This window comes from Paramisgurnus dabryanus, chromosome 1 (assembly GCF_030506205.2).
Source record: "Paramisgurnus dabryanus chromosome 1, PD_genome_1.1, whole genome shotgun sequence".
Taxonomy (NCBI): Eukaryota; Metazoa; Chordata; class Actinopteri; order Cypriniformes; family Cobitidae; genus Paramisgurnus; species Paramisgurnus dabryanus.
The window spans coordinates 53228406-53248691 of NC_133337.1; the positions used below are offsets into that span (position 1 = coordinate 53228406).

General features: G+C 38.1%; 2 protein-coding genes across 4 annotated transcripts; one reads left to right on the top strand and one right to left on the bottom strand.

Annotated features, from left to right (window-relative positions):
- Positions 1-1134: 1134 nt before the first annotated feature.
- On the bottom strand, positions 1135-4759 carry calm2b (calmodulin 2b, (phosphorylase kinase, delta)). Of its 2 annotated transcripts, XM_065270408.2 has the most exons (6): positions 4638-4759; positions 3656-3686; positions 2415-2558; positions 2156-2262; positions 1890-2025; positions 1135-1805 (listed from the first exon to the last, which is right to left on the bottom strand). In XM_065270408.2, exons 1-6 carry the CDS (start codon positions 4638-4640, stop codon positions 1777-1779), a joined length of 450 nt encoding a protein of 149 aa, XP_065126480.1. In that variant the 5' UTR covers positions 4641-4759; the 3' UTR covers positions 1135-1776. The 2 variants fall into 2 exon arrangements, with proteins under 2 accessions (XP_065126480.1, XP_065126479.1); XM_065270407.2 differs by lacking the exon at positions 4638-4759 and having other exon boundaries at positions 3656-3719.
- Positions 4760-12093: 7334 nt separating this feature from the next.
- On the top strand, positions 12094-20177 carry msh2 (mutS homolog 2 (E. coli)). 2 transcript variants are annotated; one of them, XM_065270486.2, is made up of 16 exons: positions 12094-12332; positions 12599-12750; positions 12842-13129; positions 13249-13395; positions 13540-13689; positions 13798-13931; positions 14225-14424; positions 15826-15935; positions 16061-16184; positions 16273-16423; positions 16511-16608; positions 16686-16931; positions 17008-17212; positions 17373-17620; positions 19211-19389; positions 19473-20177. In XM_065270486.2, exons 1-16 carry the CDS (start codon positions 12125-12127, stop codon positions 19647-19649), a joined length of 2817 nt encoding a protein of 938 aa, XP_065126558.2. In that variant the 5' UTR covers positions 12094-12124; the 3' UTR covers positions 19650-20177. The 2 variants fall into 2 exon arrangements, 1 of the variants encoding a protein (XP_065126558.2); XR_012337197.1 differs by lacking the exons at positions 16511-16608; positions 16686-16931; positions 17008-17212; ... (1 more) ...; positions 19211-19389; positions 19473-20177 and having other exon boundaries at positions 16111-16184; positions 16273-16321.
- Positions 20178-20286: the final 109 nt, after the last annotated feature.

The window sequence follows — 20286 nt, forward strand, 5'->3', positions numbered from 1 at the left end:
AGAGCTCTTGTTAGTCTGAGATGCAGTTATATCATATGGTCCCATGACTTTGTATTTAAGTGGATTTCATCTGCTGTATCTAACAATCTCTAACACACATAAAATCTTCAAGAAACCCATGGCTGAATAACAAAAAACATCTTTTGTATCTTCCTATTCTCCATAATGGTGCATCAGTGAGTCTTTTCGTAATCTACTTCCACAAAGCAAATCCCGTTTGTCCGTAGTTACATGACGTGAGCACTGTTGTTCAACTCCCAATGATCCTTCAGAGCCCACTGGAAATGGGAATGAGCAGCTACCCGTGAGACTGGAATTCACGGTTGCTAGGAAACGTGACAGAACATGAATATCGTACGTCAGAAAGCTCAGCACGGCAGTAAATAGTTCCCCGAGATGAGATGCACGCATATCTCCCTCGATACAGTGGGCCGCGCACGCCTCATTGGTCTAAATCTGAGTCGTTTCGCATTTGTTTGCATTGTGAATGAGCTTTGAGCTCGTTTCTCAAACTCGATGTTACCTACACTTGATTACTTCAAAAGCTTCAGCACCACAGTCTGTTAACAATAAAACACTCAGCATGTTTGTATTTCAGCCTTGCAGCTACAAAATCTGTTGTGTGTCCAGCACGAGGAACCCTGGCAACTTTTCAACAACCCCTTTTAAGGGAACTGCAGTGGTTTTAATTTTGTCAGGGTAACGCGACCTTTGTGGATTAATCTCGAAATCTTATACTATATTGAATAGTTGTGTATCATGCTATACAGTTGGCATTTTATATCGCAATATGTATAAAGATTATACTACAGAGTTTTCCTCAATTCTGTAAATAGCAGAGCCATGGTAAGGCAAACAGATTGGTCAGATAAATTAATTGCTATCTGGGAATCAATTTTCCAAAACAGAAACATTTTCCATAACCTCTACATCAAAAATTAATTCTAGGAAAGAATTAAGTCCTAAACAGTATCCGATTAATGTTATTTACACTAAAAACATGCATACTGCCAAGTTATGTGGGTAATACGCTACGGGAGGATAAAGTCGTCACGCAAATCTGATGAGATGAATGCAAATACTAGTTATAACCCTACTGACTTATTTAAAAGAAAAAAAGCAGGGAAAGTCAACTTTTGGGTAAATTGTTAATTTTATTGGAAAACAAATATACAACTTGGAATGGATTGAGGCATGGCTGTGCCATAAGCAGTTAAAAAAGAAAAGAAAGAGTGATTCATTTAAAAGCATAAGAACAGAACAAATACAAAAAGATTAGAGTGTATGAGTACCTGGCGATAAACCCGTTAGTATTTAATTCAATGACGTTGCAATAGTGCAATGCTGAAGACTTTCCCATTTCTATTCATACTCAGTCCATTGTCCATGCAGAGTTTTGCTCCTCCACATAAAATCAAAGAGAGAAAAAAAATTCATGCCATAATTGTTAAAATGATGCCTTTCTCAGTCAGCTGGACCCTTGATGTCATGGCATGTCAGATAGGCAGGCAGACAGAGCAACAGAGAGGGGAAAAGCGGTCTGTGCACAGTAGCCAGTATCCGTGCCTTATCACCTGGTCCCAAAACTGCTCCTTCCAACAGACTGTTTACAATGAATAGGAGTTGGGGAAGGCATGAGCACTCAAATCTTATAGTATACATGCAGATCCTTTGGACAGCAGGAAAGGATGGGGAAAATTAAAAATGAAACATTTTACAGAAATTACAAACGAGAAAAGGCAAATAAATTTATACAAGAAATTCTGTACAAGGCCTTCACTTCGCTGTCATCATTTGTACAAATTCTGCAAAGAAAAAGAAAATGGGGATTTTAAGTACCATTTTACCAAACTAACGTCAGGATCACACAGACAATGAGTAGAGCTCACCTTCATAATTGACCTGACCGTCTCCATCAATGTCTGCTTCTCTAATCATTTCATCCACCTCTTCGTCTGTTAGCTTCTCCCCCAAGTTTGTCATCACGTGGCGCAGCTCGGCAGCACTGATATATCCGTTTCCATCCTGACCAAGGACAGCAAACAACAATCCAAATTAAGTCTCAACGTTACCGGCAAAGCCTTAATGGAAGGTTAACCAAATTACAAACCACACAGCTCTTATGAGATACTGTAAAGAGCATTGCAGTCCTTACCTTATCAAAAACCCGGAAAGCTTCTCTGATCTCCTCCTCACTGTCAGTGTCCTTCATCTTTCTTGCCATCATTGTCAGAAACTCAGGGAAGTCTATTGTCCCATTACCTGATTAAGGGACAAAGTACACACAGTCAGATAAGGGACGATAACTGTAACAAAAGCATTACATGAGAATGGCTTAAAGTCATGCGCAATCTGTTTTCAAGAGTCAACAGCATGCTTGTGGCTAATGTAGCATATCAAAAATGTCTCCTCACCATCTGCATCCACCTCATTGATCATATCCTGCAGCTCCGCCTCTGTAGGGTTCTGGCCAAGGGAGCGCATGACTGTGCCCAGCTCTTTGGTTGTGATGGTACCGTCACCATCTTTGTCAAATAGTGAGAAAGCCTCTTTGAACTCTGGAAAAGTTTAGAGAAGAGATAAATCAGTATGTCTGCAAAACAAACTCATCAATTTTTTCACCTAGCCCTCTCTTGTACTAATGAAGAAAGTAAAAAGGCTATGTCTGTATAATATGTGATGATGTCAACTTGCTTGTGAGCATTATTTATGATTTTACATGCAAAGATCCTGTATTACAGAAACAAAATAAACATCCCAAGAGGTGGCCTTTAAAAACAACACATATGTACTCTAATTCACTGTTAGACAAAAGTAATAATGCCTTCCCAAATAATAAACATCCGTGGCAAAGGGTGCTGTGAAACACACATAAACAACCCAGAGGCATGGCAACACTGATCAATTGTATTTGTGCTGAAGTCTTTCTGTTGGGTTAATGCTTGTTAAATCAGATCTGGTGAGTAATGGTAGTTACGTAGTCACATGCCTTTTGCAAAGCAACAGCTTTCACTTTGTGTAGATGCTCCAATGACCTTCTAAAAAAACAATTACACGGGTAGCTTTAATAAGACGGTATGGGAAGAATGATGAGGCAAGGCCTCCATTCATCACCATGTAAATTAAGACAATCGATCCTCACAGGCCGAGTTAGGACAAACCCATAGTGACAAGTGAGACTGCATTTCACCAGCGCATGCCTTTGCCCAGTGGTCTGAATAGTGAAAGACAATAGATACAGTGACACCCAAGCTCCCCTGTGTGTCAACAATGGCCATTCAGCAAAGCGGTGTTGTCATTCAGATGAATCAATATGATATTACAAAAACACAACCGGCTTTGTTACAGGAACAGCTTAGCTCTCTCATTTTACTACAAACATACAGAGCATTAAATAATCAAACTGTCCAACTAAGTGAAACGGCTGAAGTTATTAAAGTCGCCTGTCACTTATATCAATGTAGCTTCACGTGGTGATCCAGTCACCCATCCATGCACACTCAGATTTGACCCACAGCCCACCTTAAAAGGCAAAAAAACGCCATAATATCCCACCAAGATACGAGCGGGCAGTACAGACAGGCTATTGTGTAATGCCATGTGCCAATGCGGAATCTGAGGGGGTGTGTAAACGAAAGCAAAAAAAGCATCTTACCAGCGATTTGCTCCTCTGTTAGTTGATCGGCCTGGAAATGAGAAGACATTATAAGAAATTTGTATTACTAAACCAAGCCTATTGAAAGCGATGTAGAAAGTGCATATCATACGTTAACTTAAAATGATATCAATGACTAAAGCGTTTGAGATCGCGCCAAACAAAGACCTTAGATTCCCTAACGTTACCTTCAAATGTTACGAGAGCAACGCGAGAAAATAAAGTCCCTTCATAGCGACGACAGACACTCCTAACAACAGCAGGTCATCGAGTCACTGATCCACAGTAACGTTATCTGGTGAACTATCCTCTAGTGGTACTTTAGTCGTTTCAGATATTAATGAGGTTACAGTAATAAACCTGACTGTTATAACCTTGTACTGTAAAGATCGGGTAACCCAGTAAGCATGTACTGCAATAAACAAGCCTATACACAACATTTCACAATATAACGTTAGACTTCAAAATAAGCAGACATACAGTAAGTGCTAAACGGGCGCGATGCTGAACATCAACATCCTTGACGTCGACGAAGGGAAAATGAGAATAAATATATCCTTTATGCAAATACACAAGCCTTTTATGCTTTAACCGGATATTTTCCCTAACGAAGCCCGTTGTGGTAACGTAATGGCCAGCTCACGTGTTGATGTGAAACTGTTGCCTGTGTCAAACCACCCACGATAGTTGAAATCATTTTTGGTTGTTGAACTATAAACTAAACTAAAGTTTTGCACGTCCTTTTGCAGAAATACACAATAGCAAGACGTCTGTGGGTAATGCGATGCTGCGGGTAACATTAACGTTATCTTCTCTCATTCAAAATATCCATATTTTGGCGGCACATTACAGTAATAAATAAGGAAGAGTCTGATGCGTTTCTTGCTCACCGTATTCATACAAATGTATGAATACATCCGACTTACATAAATGCACGCCGATCGTTTATTATAAACGTATGAAAACATTGATTTGGACTCACCATTTTCTTCTGTTTCTCTGCCTGTCTCCCTCAGTCTCCGTGAGAGATTCACAAATGGTTGTCGGATATTGGTATAGACCCGCCTTAACGGTCGTACATAAACACCTCCCATCTGCTTGTATCCATCCGCCAACCGCACTGCATACTGACAAAATAATAGCGTCAGAAATACAGCAACATTTGTCCACCAAATCAAACCGATATGTTGTAAACATGACGCATGTCAATCACCAAAAACAGATAGTGTTTAATTTTTCCAGCAGCTTGTCGACAGGAAAAAATTCAGGCGAACTATTTGACGTCGGATGAGTAACAGTTGGAGTTTGCGTTGTGCGGAACACTCTGATTGGTTCGTTTGTACCTGCAATGCGTCACTCCCTGGTCACACACTGTAGAATTTGGCCGGTCATAAATGCAATGCAACTGAGCAGAAATAGGGAAACACCTGAGCCTATGCGAATGCCACTTTAAAGGGGGCAAGATTATTGTGACAATTTTCTGGTTAAATATTTAGGTTTACTGCTTGTGATTATTACATATTCACAGACTTCAGCCCCCCATGTTTGTTGTATAGTGTGTACCTATTCTACTTTTTTTGTAAATTGCACCAAACTCACTATACTCTAATCTCTAAATATCTTCGTGCATCTTCAGCATAGCTGTTTTCCTTTAAAGCTTTTCTAAATGGTGCTTAATATAGTTTTTTAATATACAATACAATGTATAGGCTACAGTATACAATTCAATCCACCAAAAAGACTAATATTTAACATTTTAAAAGTGTAAACCAATGATTGAAATGCAATACCGAACTATCTTAACAGTTTTTGTGCCATTCACTGCAACACCAAAGTAACTTTTGATGACCCACAGTTTTAAAACCCTTGATGTAGGCACATGTCTGCTCTTATCATATAAAAAAAAATTGATGTAGGCACATGTCTGCTCTTATCATATATATAAAAAAACAAATAATAAAACAACAGCAGAAGCTTATGTGTACTTGAAAAACTAAATCATATGATAAAGAAAAGTTGTAATGATAAGGTTTGAACAAAACATAAGTTTCAATGACACAGAAAGTAGTGATCCAGTTAACCAGATCCTGGCTTATTTATCATGGCTTACTGAAGCTTCTGCTCAGGTTCTCAATGCCTGACTGCTTCGGCTCCCCCTCGCAGGCCACCTGCCTCTGGCCATGTACCAGGTCTGTTGGATATTGAAGGGCTGTAAAAAAGACAGACTGTTGCTGTGGGTGTTTGTGGATGTTCATATCACCTAGACATTAGGAGTAACTGGGCATATCCTTAGAGTCAACCTTAGAATTGTGAATGTGATAAATATAACATCCTTTCTCGTCTTAGTTGCTGTTGGGTCATGAGGTGCATTATTTAGCCCAGATGTTTTTTCATGCCTGTATACTCCCCTCACCCCTAACCACCATACTTAAAGAAGTGATGACCGAATCAAGCTTCCGTTAAGAAATCGTTTTGTCTGGATAAGTATAGCATTAACTTGGGTGGTTCCTGCAGACTTGCCTTCCAGAGCTTGTAAAACCAGGGGAAAGAGTGAATCATACACCGGTTATTCCCACAAAACATGCAACATATGTGCTTACTCCCTCTTTCAGGTTAACTAAGATTTTCCGCACTGTCTGGAAGCAGAAAAAAAGTGTCTGGTCTATCACAGAAATCCTGTAGGATTTTATTAGATTTTATCCAACTTTCCAGTCCTACAGAGCATACAAATACACATTATTATTTGTTTTAAAGAGTTTAAATTTGTTTTAATTGATAAAAAGTGGTATTTTTGTAAAATATTAAATTTTTCAAATAATAAAATAGTTATAGTAAATAATAATACATTTGAAACAAATCTCTTTAACTATACACTCCTTATATATTTAAATTTATTGTTGTTATGTGAATTTTTATGTTTATGTGAATTACAAAGAAATTATCATGAGCTAGCCTACGACCAAGGGGCGTGGTCTAAACTAAAAATAAATTTTGTATAAGAGTTTTAATGTCTTTTTAGAGTTAAAATAAGGTCTGGCACTGAGAATGTTTTTGGTTCGAAAAACCACTGACATGACATTGTAATAACTATGCACCGATGTATCGGCCGCCGATATTTATCGGGCGATTTTTGATGAATTTGAAACCATCGGCATATCGGCAATAGCACGAGAAAGGCCGATACTGATTGTTTATTAATTAACTGCATAAAGAAATCCATTATATGTAAAACATTTGTTAATGTTGTTAATAAAATAAATGCTGAATTGCAAAAAACATTTTTGAAGGTTGTCATGCTCTCTTATTATATTTGTTTTAGCTTAATTTGTGCCTCTCTTATTATGTTGGTCAGTTGAATGTTAATTAGATCCAATCCATGTTCAGTAAAAATAATTTGATGCAGAAATAAACTAGCTAATAGACCAACTGTATAGTATTGTATACAAGTGTTTAATATCGGTATCGGCATCGGTATCGGGCAGAAGTTGTCTGTTTAAATCGGTATCGGCCCAAAAAATCCTATCTGTGCATCCCTAGTAATAACATCAAATATGATTATGGTACAGGCTCAGATATGAAAATGCTGAAGAAAATGGTCATTATCACAATCCTGGAAGTGAATTTATCTATTCTGGATTTATATGAGCGTGGCAAAACAAGATATTCAAGTATTGACTTTAACTATGACAAGAACGTAAGTAATAGGATGCCAGTGTCTGTGACCGGGTAATTGAGGACATTAAAAGCCATGTGAGACACAGATGGTTGATAATCGCTGGTATAAAGAGACCCTGACCACTCAGGTGTTTACTTAGAGAGAGCCATGAAACTAAAGACCTGTTCATTGTTAATGCACATCAAGGCTTTGTGCTACACGCTGGCAGACTTTGCAACACCAGGCTCTAATTTCCCAACATAGACCTGTTTGTGGTTGCGTGCATGTGCATGTCTGTGTATGTCTCTTCATGTTGACAAAGCAGTACATAAAGGACAAAAGCACGGCTGAGATTGTCTTTCTCTTTTTTAATCTCTATTTGTTTCCCTCTTTCTTTTGTGAATGACAGCCAGAAATCCTATATTCGAATATTGAAGGTCGTAGCTATTGCTGTTAGGCAAACAAAATGCAAATGGTACTCTGGACTAGCAAACAAACTGACATCGGCTCTGTCCTTCAGGAAAGGAGGAAGGATGCTTCAGATTAAGTTGATCAGATGGAATTATGGGTCAGATACTACTATTTTTTATACAGAAGTCACTATGACATTCACCGTGGCTTGACTAACAGACAAGCTTGGGATCTTTGGCTATTAATCCGGTTTAAAAAAGGGATTTGCATTCTCATAATCTAACAGCTCTGTTGGGTTTCTCAATAGAATAATAAATAAATCAGAATAAAAATGACTATTCTGCAGCAAATAGGCTTTTGCATTAACATCAAGAGCTTTTAGAGATCATTGATACAATCTTAATTACCAATGGTTTTGGTGCTTAGTGTTCTGAGAGATTTAACTGAATTCAATCTCCATAATTCAAATCAATATATGTAATGTATTAGATAATTTAATCTTTTCAGAGACACTAATTTAAATCAGCGCTGTTCCTCATATCTATAAAGGAAGTGAAAATAAATTGCCAAAATGCATACATGCACACTTTTACACATTTAGGTTATTTTTAACCAGCATTGTGTCCAAAACATATGAACCCAAACTACTGGGTTGTTATTTAACCTATTGGGTTGTTTTAACACAAAAATAATGGGTTTTATCACAGTGTAGTCTGTGTTAATTTAACCCAACAGCTGGGTTCATCCATTTTTAACCCAGTACTGAAACAACTTTTTTGTTGTAAACAAAATATGCATTTAAAAATATAACTATGTTTCAGCAGACGCAAATAGGTTTGATTGAGATGTAGGCCTACTGATTTTATATCTAATTGAATTTTATTACCATCGCACGATATGCAGTTAAGTATTGAGGTTAAAATAAACCATAAAGATAAAGGTTTTATTGCATCAGATAAAATGCACAAAAATGAAGGGTTAAAGTACAACCTCATTTTGCAAGAAGCAATAAAACTTTTCAAGATATTAATGTAATGTCTGCTGAGGGTTAGGTAAAAAGTAGCGACGTTATTTGATTAAGTGAAACAAATAAAAACTAATATATGAATGCAATATGACTCCTTAATTTACTCAAAACAGTCATTGTTGTGTATCTGAGACTTTGTAAAATGCTAACTGTAATTCAAGTACACCTAGGGTTTTGGTTTCATATACAGCACATCATTAATATTTAACCACACATTTAGTGAGACCAAACCCTCCAGATAGCGAACAACACCCATTAAAAAAAGAAATTGATACTTTATGTACTGTAAAGAACAAACTGTATGTTTAGTCTGCTGTCACTCATTATTAGAGATGTTTGTTTTTGTTTATTTACATAAGATATAGTCAAACATGTTATAGACATATGACATTGAACCCTCTACATGAGAAATGAATGATGTTCTCACAGACAGGATCTCTGTTCACTACTCACGGATGGCTAAGTTACTAAGATGCCATGTAACAGATAACAATGAGATGGTTAATTTTCTTTTAATTGTGCTGACTAGGCAATTACCAACAAATGACTGAATGACGTAACAACTGATAGCTGTAAGATATTTTGGGCTGGTCTAGATTTCAAGTGTTTATATCAGCCTCTTTTAAATTTGTTGTCCTTGGTGCCTTTTGCGTTGTATAATCATAAAGTATTATCAACACCATTAATGCTGCTTCACAAGTTTTTATGTTTGCATTGACAAAGTGTTTGAACTACAAGTAATTAAATGTCTCAGAATTCATAGGGGAAATTACTTTTATGTCTGTCTGAATTGTTTCTCTCCGATACCAATAATTTAATCCTCTGCAGTAGCTTAGTCCTGCCCCGTCACAGTGGTATCCGTCAGACCATTGCATCTGGCCACAGTCCAGAGCGCTGCAGCAGCCCCCCCCCCCCATAAAACAGGCCATCCCACTACGAAAGGCCACTGCGGAGAACAAACACATTAATTCGGACCATCTGCAATACATCACTGAACAATACCACCAACACAAGCAGTGACTGCAACAGATTCAAGCCTTGCCAGATATAAGGCCCGTATTTCTCTCAACTCTAGGATAGACCTGTTCGCAACTTTTTGGGAAGATTTGCTTAAAGTTCAGGCTGAGCTCTTCTCACCAGAACGTGCATACATACACTTCACACATACTTTGTGTCAGTTTCTTGGCATCCACTAGACAAATACATGTAAATATAGGCTACTTTAGGTTGAGCTAAACATAGTTTTATGCATAAGCCTGATAAAGTAATCATAAACTAATAAACAGATAAACTACGGTACACACCCTGCTGCCTATTTTCATCACCTATGAGATAAAGCTTTCTGAAGGATCATTTATATTGCAGAAGTTTGATAAGGGACAGATGTGAGGACTTCTTGGTGAACATATGTGCCTTTATATAGTGGGATTATTTTGTCTTGGCATATTTTATCTGTGCTTATATTCTCTAATTTGATAAAAACAATGAAACACCTGCTTGGTTTGTCATATGTTTGTGTGTAGACACGAAGGATGCATATATGCTCAGCACTTTCCAATATGTATGCTGATGTGCACATACAAAGTGCGCTTTGTGTGCTGATGGTGGGGTTACAATATAGTTCAAATGTTTACCACAGCCAGTTTCCAGGTCTCTTCATTCAGTGAATGAAGTGAAAGTGCTTTAAAGAGGCACACAGCTGAAGCAGCTGTTATGTAAGGAGCCTTTCATGTAGAATCCCTGCAGAGATGGATGACTTTTTATTCTAGCCTCACCAGCTCAGTTCTGACACCATGTGACGACAAGATGGTATTGCAACAACCTTTGCACTTCTGTTTGGGTTTCAAATCCCACTTTTTTTAAAAAACTGGAAGTGCTTTAAAGTTTTTAAGCAGAACCAAGACTTTATTTCAACCAAGTCATAAATGGACAAGTTCAACAGCTTATACTTGACCCACATATTTTATATTCATGTTATATGAGATTATTATTATAAAAAGAAAGTATAATAATGTTTACTTTGTGGAGGAAGGGCCCAAACAATTTTTATAAAATTGAAATTCTGATAGCAATTTAGCCATTGGGTTGTTGTATTTTTTCTGTAAATTACTTTTTCATTAAGCATACTTTTGATCAACTGCACCCCGCTATTACACCAGATGACCAGATCACTTCAAACATAAAACACCAGAACTGTAAAACCCGTTGTCAAATATTACAGCCACAATCATTAAATGCATTATTTAGGTCAATTGAAGTCTGTTATTTTAATGTAATGTAACATCTGTGTTATACACACAGCAACATACAGACACACATGTTGAAAAGCCTTGTTTAATATATAAATATATATCTGCTAAAACACTGGAATCAAGGTAAAACACCATTTTTTGTTTTGTTAGAAAGTTGCCATTGAATGAGTCCGTTTGTTTGCCTGAAACGTAGAGGCAAGGCCCTTTAATTACAGTTTCATACAGAATAGATGGTTATCTTGTACCAGGGAATGAGACAAATAACCATCATTAAATGTGATCCCACTGATCTGTGATTAACACTCAACATGCAAAACAACTATTTTCAATCAGGTTTCACTGTGATTTACACACATTTATAATTATCCCGTTGATTATGACAGCTAGCATGTGTTTTTAACCCCATCAATAAACCCTTACTCCAGTCACAATTGTTTTTATTCTAGTACAGGCCTACATGCTGTATAGGGAAATACTGCATTGAGTGCCTGGAATTCAGATGGACTTTTCACATACTACATATGAGATATTTTTTTTTAAATATGAATAAAACAAGAAAAGTATTATTATATTTAATATTAATGCTATATATAATAATAGCAATATTCGATTTAATATTTAATTAACTTTTTTTGTTTTTCTACATAACAGTACTGTTGATCCATATTTACCACCTCTAACCCGGAAATAACGTCTGCATTAAGTAACATTAAAAATATTACGTAACGAAAACATATTTTTTGTTACAAATGATTTAGTAACATTAATTAATTTAAAGTGTTAACGTTATTTCCGGTTGAAGTGGAGGATATCCTACATCCGAGTTTTCTGGAACGTAGCATTATGTGAAGTATTAATTAACAGTCTGACAGTCTGAAAATTATTATTACTATAGAAAGTCCTTTAAAAAACGTCCGACAGGCCTAAAATCCACATATCACTTTTAAAACAATTAAACTTTTAAATTAATTTATATACTTCTTACACGTTATTAAACAATAATTTATAAAAAAATCCTGCAGTGTACGACAAATCCATATCGGATTTGTCGTCACTTTGACTCCGCCCCTTTTGCCTTTGACCCTCCCAGCGCGCGTGTGCTGTCTGTGGCGGGAGATTGCAGCATGGCGGTGCAACCTAAACAAAATCTGTCCATGGACAGCGTTTCAGAAAAGGCATTTCTGAATTTTTATTTTTCTATGCCCGAGAAACCTGACACCACCGTGAGAATATTTGATCGAAACGATTACTACACGGTGCACGGAAAAGATGCGCTTTTTACAGCAAAGGAGGTTTTCAAGACGAATGGGGTCATCAAAAACCTGGGCGCAGGTTGGCAAATTAACTTAGAAAATCATTGACAGCCTATTGTAATAGTTGTGTTTTTCGACTGTGCAGATGTGTCTTATAGAGTTTAACTGCAAATTAAACTAAATGTAAATTAAAAATTAAAATCTGTTTATTAATTGTTTACATGTATCTGTTGGTGTAAACGTGTTGTTTTTAAAGTAAAACATTCCTCTTTGTCATGGTTGAAGAATCAACATGTATTTATATGATCATTTTATCACTCTCTTGCATCTCTTTTATAAACACAGGCGACAGAAAGCTGGAGAGCGTGGTCCTCAATAAGATGAATTTTGAATCATTTGTGAGAGACCTGCTTTTGGTCAGACAGTACCGAGTGGAAGTTTACAGAAATAATGCCAGTAAAAGCAGCAAAGATCATGACTGGCAATTATCTTTCAAAGTAACATTAATCTATTATTATCTTTATCTATTCATTTGGTGGCATCACTAAGTTGTTAAACATTTCTATGCCATCTTCCCTTGCATCCCAGGCATCTCCTGGTAACCTGACACAGTTTGAGGACATCTTATTTGGTAGTGGAGTAGGACCAGGGGAGGCAGCTGCGGGTGTCGTGGGGGTTCGTCTTGGCACTGGAAGTGATGGACAACGTGTGGTCGGCGTTGGGTACGTGGACATTACTCTCAGGAAACTTGGTGTGTGCGAGTTCCCGGATAATGATCAGTTCTCCAATCTGGAGGCTTTGCTCGTGCAGATCGGGCCTAAAGAGTGCGTGCTTCCTGGAGGAGATGCAGGTGGAGACCTTGGCAAACTCAGACAGGTAGCTTGCTTGCTTATAGTTAGTTGCACGCATTTCGTTGTCAGCTTGTATGTCATGGTGCAAGATTTTAAGACGAAAATCATCCTCTGATGACGTGCTGGTTGCTGTTCATAATTCAGGTGGTACAGCGTGGAGGTGTTCTGCTCACAGACAGAAAGAAATCGGAGTTCACAACCAAAGATATTGTGCAGGACCTGAATCGTTTACTTAAGGGGCGTAAGGGAGAGACTGTGTCCAGTGCTGCACTTCCAGAGATGGAGAAGCAGGTTTGTAGCTCTGGATGCCAGTTAATGTGTATGGTGTTTATAAGAAATTCAGAATAAAATTGAATTGTGAGTTGAGCTGTTTTATGATAAAATAGACCAGCGCTCTGAATTGAAGGTTTAATCTAAGGTTTTTTGCTTTTACAGATTGCCATGTCTTGCTTAGAAGCAGTCATCAAATACCTGGAGCTCCTCTCAGATGAGGGTAACTTCGGTACCTTCAAGATAACAACCTTTGATCTGAACCAGTACATGCGTTTGGATAATGCTGCTGTGCAAGCACTGAATCTCTTTCAGGTCAGGAATCATTCCAAAACAAAAATTTACGATCAGGAATTTTAAGATTTTAAATCCAGAATTTGTACAGAAAATGCTATTGTAAGTTGATTAGTTTTTTTTTCTCAGGGTTCATCTGATGATACCACAGGCACTCATTCTCTGGCAGGTCTTTTAAACAAATGCCGTACCCCACAAGGACAGCGGCTGGTCAACCAGTGGATCAAACAGCCTCTTAGAGACAAAAGCAAAATAGATGAACGGTGAGACCTTTGATTGCATCATATAAATGCGTTGACATATGTATTTGATCCAGCCTGTTTAAATCTGTCAGATAATTCATATAAGTAGTACATTTAAATTGTAATTATTTTGTATTTTACCTTAATGTCTCATTGTTGTCGTCTGTAACGTAATAACATAAAATCAGTGTTGTAAGAAGTTTGATTTTCAGTTGGTTTAAGCCTAGCAAATATAAATTGTTTGGTAGTCTTGTGGTCACAAACACATTTTAATATTACAGAAACATATAATAACTCTTTTTTTTTTTATACAGACTGGATCTTGTGGAGAGTTTTGTGGATGACTCTGAGCTGAGGAAGAGTTGTCAAGAAGATCTTCTCCGACGTTTTCCAGACCTAAACCGGATGGCCAAAAAGTTTCAGCGTCAGAGCTCTAATTTACAGGACTGTTATCGTGTCTACCAAGCTGTTGGGCAGCTACCGGGACTGGTATTGGCTTTGGAGAGATACAGTGGTAAGCTAAACGAGTTTGGCAGCAAAATGACTAGTTAGCGATGGGCACGAGTACATGATTGCTTGAACGTGGGATCGATCAATCACAAAAACGATGATCGTGTGGTTTTATTTATTTATTTATTTTTGTGGTTATAGAGGCATTTAGGGCTGTAACGATTAATCACGTGTCCCATTAAAAATGCCTGTCTGAAATCGATTTAGAATCGATTCTGTGTTTTATGCACAGCTTGTATGTGTACTACGGTGTTTTGGTCAGTACGAAGTCCTTATCAATCTAAAATCATTATGAGTCTGAGTTGTTTATAAAGTGCATTTAAAAAAGCAACACTCGCTAAACAAAATCATTCAAAATAATCTTTATTATCATGAAAATACCTGAAACAATTTGAAGAACAGCGATATAAATATCTGTATAGACATTTCTTGGGATAGCGTTTGTAATGCTACTTCTTTTGTTGCACAAAGGGAGTTTCTGCACAAGAGCGCCCCCTGGCTTTGGGATGTGCCAGGATTTCACCGTAATATAGTTAAAATTCATTCATTGAGAAAATAAGCATTTGCATGATTAATCGTGTCAGCCCTAATGGCATTTGAATGTGTGGTTAGTGTTACAAGCGCCTGTGGTTATAAAGATCGGATGCGTGTTTGACGCTGTGATGAGCTGCGCAGACCGGCGTATGACATCGGTACTATGCATGATTCAGAAACAAAGTTCTAGTTGTTTCCTATCCTAAAGGATGGAAAACCAATATGGGCATACATATTTAAAATGTGGATAAAAAACTTTGAGGAAGTAAAGCATTTGTGCTTTTCGACTTAATAGATGGAAACGGGGCTTTATTCATATTGTTTTATGCGCTATTCCAGTTTTGCGCATACGTTAAATTCACAACTTTGGGTGGAAACATAGCTAATGATACCTTAAAGATTGTGCCGGACACTGTGGGCATGCGTTAGAAATCAGGATCAATGAAGAACCATTGCCCTTGGTACGTCAAACATTAGATCAATAGGCGGAGAGTAGGCAGTCTTTTCTAGTCCATTTTGCTTGTTTGGAAGCCTGTTTCTATTGGTCGCGCGGGTAATCGTCACAGAGCGCAGTGCAAAAGTTAAACTATTTTGAACTTTGACCGCGGCGTGAGCGCAAGGTGCGCTCCGCTGCCCTCGCGCTTTGCTCGAATAAACAAAAACCGCCCTGACGCGGCAAAAGCCATTGAAATGAATAGGTTTCATAGCGCAGCGCACACTGCGTCCTATGTGAAAGCCACATTACTCATTTAATTTATTGTTTGGATGAAATGTAACTTTTAAATAAGTTCTCATGTATCCGTTTCAAGAAGCGGCCGTAACTTCTGACTGCAGGAAAGTGACTTTCATGTTTAATGTGGCTGTTTTACAGGAAAACATCAGGTCCTCTTGCATGCAGCATTCATCTCTCCCCTCAGTGACCTCATCAATGACTTTTCCAAATTTCAGGAGATGATTGAAACTACACTAGATATGAACCAGGTGAGCTTAAAGGTCTTCTCATGATCCACGTCCACAAAAGATAACGCGTACTGTAAGTTTCTTTTACTATAAGCTGCTATGTCCCTTAAAATGTCAATTTTAAAAGTATGGTGTCCCCTGTCCAGATTGACCATCATGAGTTTCTGGTAAAACCTTCATTTGATCCCACTTTAAGTGAGCTCAGGGAGAACATGGATCGTTTGGAGAAAGCTATGCAGGCAGCCTTAAGCAGTGCAGCTCGTGAACTTGGTAGATAAACATTGTATAAAATTCCATTTATTTTTATGCTCTTGTGTGTTTACTTTTGCAAAATGGAGTTTGTTAATGTGGTTTTTAGGGTTGGAAGGAGGCAAAACCGTCAAGCTGGAGTCCAATGCTCAGATCGGTTACTTCTTCCGAGTCACATGCAAAGAAGAGAAGAGCCTTCGCAACAATAAGAAATTTACAACTTTAGATGTTCAGAAAAATGGAGTGCGCTTTACTAACAGGTGAGAGTTAGACGCTTGTGTGGTGTTTAAATATCTGGGCAGATAATGGTTCCTAGCAAATGATGGGGGTTTGTTTATATCTTACAGTAAGCTGAGCTCTTTGAATGAGGAATACACTAAGAGCAAGGAAGAATATGAGGAGGCTCAGAACGCCATTGTCAAAGAAATCGTCAGCATCGCCGCTGGTAAGGGAGTCATTCGTATTACTTACACGTGTTATGTTGGTAAGAATATTTTATTATACCTTTTGTTTGTGTTGTAGGTTATGTGGATCCAGTGCAGACCTTAAATGAGGTGATCGCTCAGCTGGATGCAGTAGTGAGCTTTGCTGTAGTGGCACATGCTGCCCCGGTGCCTTACGTAAGGCCCAAAATACTAGAGAAAGGATCGGGCAGACTCATTCTAAAGGAGGCAAGACATCCTATTGTTGAAGCCCAGGACGATGTGGCTTTCATTCCCAATGATGTCACTTTTTCGAGGGGTGCAGAGATGTTTCATATCATCACAGGTAGGTTCCTGGTGAATTACAAAAACAAGCCGGTGGTTACTACACAGAGTGCCTAATCAGTGTATTAATTGTTTAGGTCCCAACATGGGCGGCAAGTCCACTTACATCCGTCAAGTAGGCGTGATTGTCTTGATGGCACAGATTGGGTGCTTTGTGCCATGTGAAGAGGCAGAATTAAGTGTGGTGGACTGTATACTCGCTCGAGTGGGCGCAGGGGACTGCCAGATCAAAGGAGTGTCCACTTTTATGGCTGAAATGCTGGAGACTGCCGCTATTCTCCGGTCAGGAATCAAATTTGTAAAAATGATTAATAATACAGTATGTTTTACAAAATCTGTTTATGTGGTCCAGCATGTTTTATGATAACTCTGATGCATTTCTAATGCAGTGCTGTGTATATTTATTTTGTAATATTATTGTCGGTATCCTTCTGTTCTTTAGATCAGCCACAGAGGATTCTCTCATTATTATTGATGAATTGGGCAGAGGCACATCCACATACGATGGCTTCGGTTTGGCCTGGGCAATCTCAGAGTACATAGCCACTCGCCTCAAGTCTTTCTGCCTGTTTGCCACACACTTCCACGAGCTGACGGCATTGGCGCAACAGGTGCCCACTGTCCGTAACCTCCACGTTACTGCCTTGACCACAGACAGCACACTCACGATGCTCTACAAAGTCAAAAAGGGTATGTTTCTTTTTGCCGCCTTTCTTCCTTCCTTTTGTCTTTGGCCAATCACATGCCTGATTCATAGTATATACTTTTCAGTATGTATGTTCCCTGATAATTGAACCTATAGCTTTTGCGCCGTTTATGCAATGCTCCATTAAATATTTCACTTTCATAAAAAAAAATATATATCATGATATCCAATATGTTTGTCTTTCTTTCTTCATTCGAGAATAAATATTTTTTTTTTTTTGTTTTTTTTGAGGAAAACATTCCAGGATTCCAAGTTGTTGGACCTCAACAGTTCACAGTTTCAATGCAGTTTAAAATTGCAGTTTTAACACCGCTTCAAATGGCTCTAAATTATTCCAACCGAGGCATAAGAGTCTTATCTAGCGAAATGCTTGTTTTTTTCGGCAAATTTTTTTTTTTAACTTTTAGACCACAATTTCTTGTCTTGCACTAGCTGTGTGCTGTGCCAGCGTGACCTGACGTATTATGGAATCATGTCGAAAGGTCACGTGTTACATATGTGAGACCATTTTAAACAATAAACTGACACAAAGACATTAATTAGTATTATTCCACATAAAACAACATCAAAATGCTCCTTTCTTCACATTTAAACACTAGAGCGGTAGATCTTTCGAAATTTTTATGTAATACTGCACTGAAACTGTGAACTGTCAAAAAAAGAAAAGTCTATTAAATTGAGAAAAATCCTGGAACCTTGTCCTCAAAAAAAAAATTCTTCTCAACTTAACAAAGAAAGACAAATCTGGATGACGTGGGATGAGTAAATTATCGGGATTAGTGAAACATTCCTTTAAAGGTGGGGTGCATGATTTTTTAAAAACTCTTTGGAAAAGGGAGTCGGGCTGAGAACCAAAACACACTTTTAGCCAATCAGCAATAAGGGCGCGTGCACCCCAAAGCTTTTATGCCCGCGGCCAGCGGTTGTTTCCAATGGAAGCACGGCGTTTTCAAAATGGCCAGCACCTGGCGAACTTTTTTCCGCACTGAAAGCCGGAGCTCTACGATTTTATTCGCGCTCAGCGCTGCGCATCGAGAGTTGAAAGAGATTCAACTTTGGGTGAATGTCAGTTTCACATGGCCGTCCAATCACAGTGGAGGAGGGGCGGGACAAGTATCAAAACAACCAATCGGCTCACAGCTCACGTATCACAGCTACCAAAGCGCTCGGCCGAAAAAAAACTGGCACTCAGCTGAAAAAACAGCAGCATTCGGCGTCCTCCAGGCGTTTTCAGCCGCGTAAAAAAGCTTTGGTGTGTCCCGCCCTTTAGGGCATGTCTACTAACCGACATCGTTGCCTGAGTTGTGTATATGTGGGGCACGTCTATCAAAAGGTGGTCCAGATTCTTTTGGGGTAGGGGCGTGTTTGGGTGATTTCAAAAATCAACATTGGCTTTTAGAGATCATGCACCCCACCTTTAATTGAGTTATAGGAATACATATCCATATACATATACATATTCACATTTAGGGAATTAAATTGTCTTAGGTGAGCCAATGTGTTTGTGTGTTTTTAAAGTATTGTTAATTATTATCACACTTTGATTTGTGTTTATTCTTTGTCATTTCAATCAGGTGTTTGTGATCAGAGCTTTGGGATTCATGTGGCAGAGCTCGCTAACTTCCCCAAGCATGTGATTGCTAACGCACAGGCTAAGGCTTTGGAGCTTGAGGAGTTCCAGGAATTCTCCAAAGCTGAGGAGGAGGGGTCAGATGCTGGACCTGAAGCCAAAAAACGCTGTCTTGACAGACAGGTGAAATATACGTTTCTGAAAGAGCTGCTATTAAAGATGAGGTTTCCAATTAATTAGCTTGTTTTTTATAATTTTACCCACAGGAGGGGGAGAAGATGATTGAGGCTTTTCTGGCTAAGGTTAAAGCACTTCCTGCTGATGACATGACTGATGATGCTGTCAAAGAGAAGCTGCGCAAGCTGCGGGCAGAAGTCCGCGCTAAGAACAATAGCTTTGTCAATGAAATACTGTCACACATTGCCAAAGTCAAACATACTTGAGCCCAAGTTTAGGCTTTGTTGGAAACAAAATTGTGTATGATGGAAATGCATATAATCTATAGTAGATTAGAAACTTCCATGCCTTTTTCTTTTCAAGTTTCTTTCTGCAAGACTTGTTTATATCACATGTTTGTGTGTAGTATGTCAATATAAAATCTATTTTTGTTTCTTTTTTATGTTTTTTTGTCTGTGATAAGTTGGTCACAATAAAAATTTCTGTTAATGACAATGTCGCCATCTAATGGATACACGCGAGAATGTGACAAACTTGTCAGTTTAACATGAACAGTTTGGGGTTCATAAATGAATATTTGATATATATTCAAATATATTCTTGACACTGGCATTCGTGAGGTTTATATATTTTCTGTTTTTTTTTTTTTAGTTTACATAACTGGTTAATAAGTCCAAGCATGACATATTTTTTTTTTGAGAAAGTTTCATATGACGACTTTTTAAACTAGACGGTTTTGTAATTACATTACTTTCATATGAACACTGTTTAAATAGCAATTAACAACTAATAAAACTCGTTTACCTTTCTATCGCCACCTCTGTTTGAAATACAAAATTGCAGGTTACTTTACCTACTTGTGATGAAGTCAAACGGTGATAAATCTAAATTTCTCTCAAAATC

Coding starts and splice junctions, on each gene's coding strand:
- calm2b (XM_065270407.2), bottom strand. CDS start 3,704: ATGTCTTCTCATTTCCAGGCCGATCAACTAACAGAGGAGCAAATCGCT. Junction 2,559..3,655: donor AACAGAGGAGCAAATCGCTG/GTAAGATGCTTT, acceptor AAACTTTTCCAG/AGTTCAAAGAGGCTTTCTCA. Junction 2,263..2,414: donor CAATGAGGTGGATGCAGATG/GTGAGGAGACAT, acceptor TCCCTTAATCAG/GTAATGGGACAATAGACTTC.
- msh2 (XM_065270486.2), top strand. CDS start 12,125: ATGGCGGTGCAACCTAAACAAAATCTGTCCATGGACAGCGTTTCAGAA. Junction 12,333..12,598: donor CATCAAAAACCTGGGCGCAG/GTTGGCAAATTA, acceptor TTATAAACACAG/GCGACAGAAAGCTGGAGAGC. Junction 16,609..16,685: donor AATCGTCAGCATCGCCGCTG/GTAAGGGAGTCA, acceptor TTTGTGTTGTAG/GTTATGTGGATCCAGTGCAG.